The sequence below is a fragment of the Aptenodytes forsteri genome, unplaced genomic scaffold (genome assembly GCF_000699145.1).
Source record: "Aptenodytes forsteri isolate BGI_AS27 unplaced genomic scaffold, ASM69914v1 Scaffold136, whole genome shotgun sequence".
In the NCBI taxonomy this organism is placed as follows: domain Eukaryota; kingdom Metazoa; phylum Chordata; class Aves; order Sphenisciformes; family Spheniscidae; genus Aptenodytes; species Aptenodytes forsteri.
In genome coordinates this window covers 2,050,579-2,052,598 of record NW_008796111.1, presented here as the reverse complement: position 1 = coordinate 2,052,598, position 2,020 = coordinate 2,050,579, and the positions used below count along the sequence as shown (strand labels likewise).

The window sequence follows — 2,020 nt, the reverse complement described above, 5'->3', positions numbered from 1 at the left end:
GTGCACCCCCAGAGCCCAAGCAGGGAAGGGGGACGCATCCCACCAGCCAGGGGCAAGCCCCGGGGGTGCTGGGGGCTTTTTCCCCCCCTCGGGAAGGGTCCCGCCTTGACCCCGCAGACCTCAGCGAGTTGATGTTGATGAAGCCGGTGGCGTCGGCGGGCTCGTAGTCCCCTTGCACGTTCATGCTGTGGAGAGAAAGGCACCGTCACCGGGATGGGGGGTCCCGGGGTGGGGCTTTTGGGAAGGAAGAGGATGTGGGTGACCCCAGAGCTGGCTGCTCCCCCGGGCCGGTGCCCGCTGCCGCCCCTTATGGCGGCTGCGGGGGGCTCAGGGCAAGGTCCCTGCCAGTCCCCGGGAAGGGGCGCGTGGCCTCGGGAGCAGCAAAGCCACAGGGCCACCCCGATGGCTGTCCCCAGGGACAGAGACACAGCCCCAAATTTTCTTCCACGGTCCCTCGTGTGCATCATCACCCTTCCTCCCTGCGCTCCTGCATCAAGCAGGGATGCTTGCCCTGCCCCAGAGCCGTCCCCTGGGTATGGCTGTCCCACGCCAGACAGCGACGTTGCCCCGGGTCCCGGGCAGGGGACATTGCCGCAGGCAGGGCAGCGGTGCTGGAGGACACCCCCGGCACCGATGGGGTTTATGGCCGCGGCGGCCGGTGCCTCGGTACAACACCGAGCGCATCCCCCTCCCCAAAGGCAGCAGCCACACACTGAATCCCAACTCCGATGGTTTCCTACATCGCCAAAACACACGGCTCATTTCCCAGAAACCACAAACCTTAAAGGAGGAAGGGAGGGGGGAAAGAAAGAAGGAAAAAAAAAAAAAAAAAAAAAGAAAGAGTTTACAATGATTTTACCTCCCCTGACGGGCTACAGAAAAACCTCTGTGCTTTTATTTTTGCTCATTCGAGTGGTTCTGACCTGCTCTATAATTACGTTACTTTCTACCTACTGTGCAGAGGCATTTCCACACAGCTCTGCCTCTCACAGCTTTCTCTCGGGTTCCTGTGACGCCGTCACTCAAAGGCTTTCAAACCAGCGATGTAGAAATCAAAAAGAAAAGGAAAATGGTTGGAGACGCAGGGAGAATAAGTGCCCCTGCTTTTCTCTCCCTCTCTCTTTTTCCTCCGTCCCACCCCCCCTCCACCCTCCTTTTTTTTCTTCCCTCTTTTTTTTTTTTAATTTTTTTTTTATACTTTATTCACTTAATCTCTCCAAGTGAGAGCGCGAAGCATAATGAAGGGTTGGGACGGATTATTAGGAGCTGTTGATTTTGAGGGGGAGGGAAGGGGGGGGAAAAAGCCAGAGAAGAGAAAGAGAGAAGATAATTTGACATTTACTCCGACTGATCTAAACTCATTCGTGTGTATTTATGGCTTATAAAGTGTTTAGAGAGATTGAAAGGGATTAGGGAAGGGGGGGGAAAAAGCCAGAGAAGAGAAAGAGAGAAGATAATTTGACATTTACTCCGACTGATCTAAACTCATTCGTGTGTATTTATGGCTTATAAAGTGTTGAGAGAGATTGAAAGGGATTGAGGGAGGGCTGGGGGGGGAGCGAGCGAGCGAGAAAACAACGTGAAGAAAAAGGAAAAGCCGGAGGAAAAAAATAATATTGACTTGAAAACAGGGCTCGTGCTTTGGCCGGGCGCTCGGCTGGGAGGACACTGTTCCTGGTGTTACCAGGGATGGGACAGGACGGGATGGGATGGGACGGGATGGAGTGGGACAGGATTGGGAGGGATGGGACGGGACGGAGTGGGATGGGGTGGGATGGAGTGGGACAGGATTGGGAGGGATGGGACGGGACGGAGTGGGATGGGGTGGGATGGAGTGGGACAGGATTGGGAGGGATGGGACGGGACGGAGTGGGATGGGGTGGGATGGAGTGGGACAGGATTGGGAGGGATGGGACGGGACGGAGTGGGATGGGGTGGGATGGAGTGGGACAGGATTGGGAGGGATGGGACGGGACGGAGTGGGATGGGGTGGGATGGAGTGGGACAGGATTGGGAGTGA

General features: G+C 56.1%; 1 protein-coding gene across 1 annotated transcript in view; it reads right to left on the bottom strand.

The window, feature by feature from the left end:
- ASS1 (argininosuccinate synthase 1) overlaps positions 1-2,020 on the bottom strand; it is a 31,040-nt gene that overhangs the window by 484 nt on the left and 28,536 nt on the right. The window contains exon 13 of the mRNA XM_009286933.1: positions 120-185. Within this exon, the coding sequence (XP_009285208.1) occupies positions 120-185 (66 nt within the window). The remainder of the gene's footprint in view (positions 1-119; positions 186-2,020) is intronic.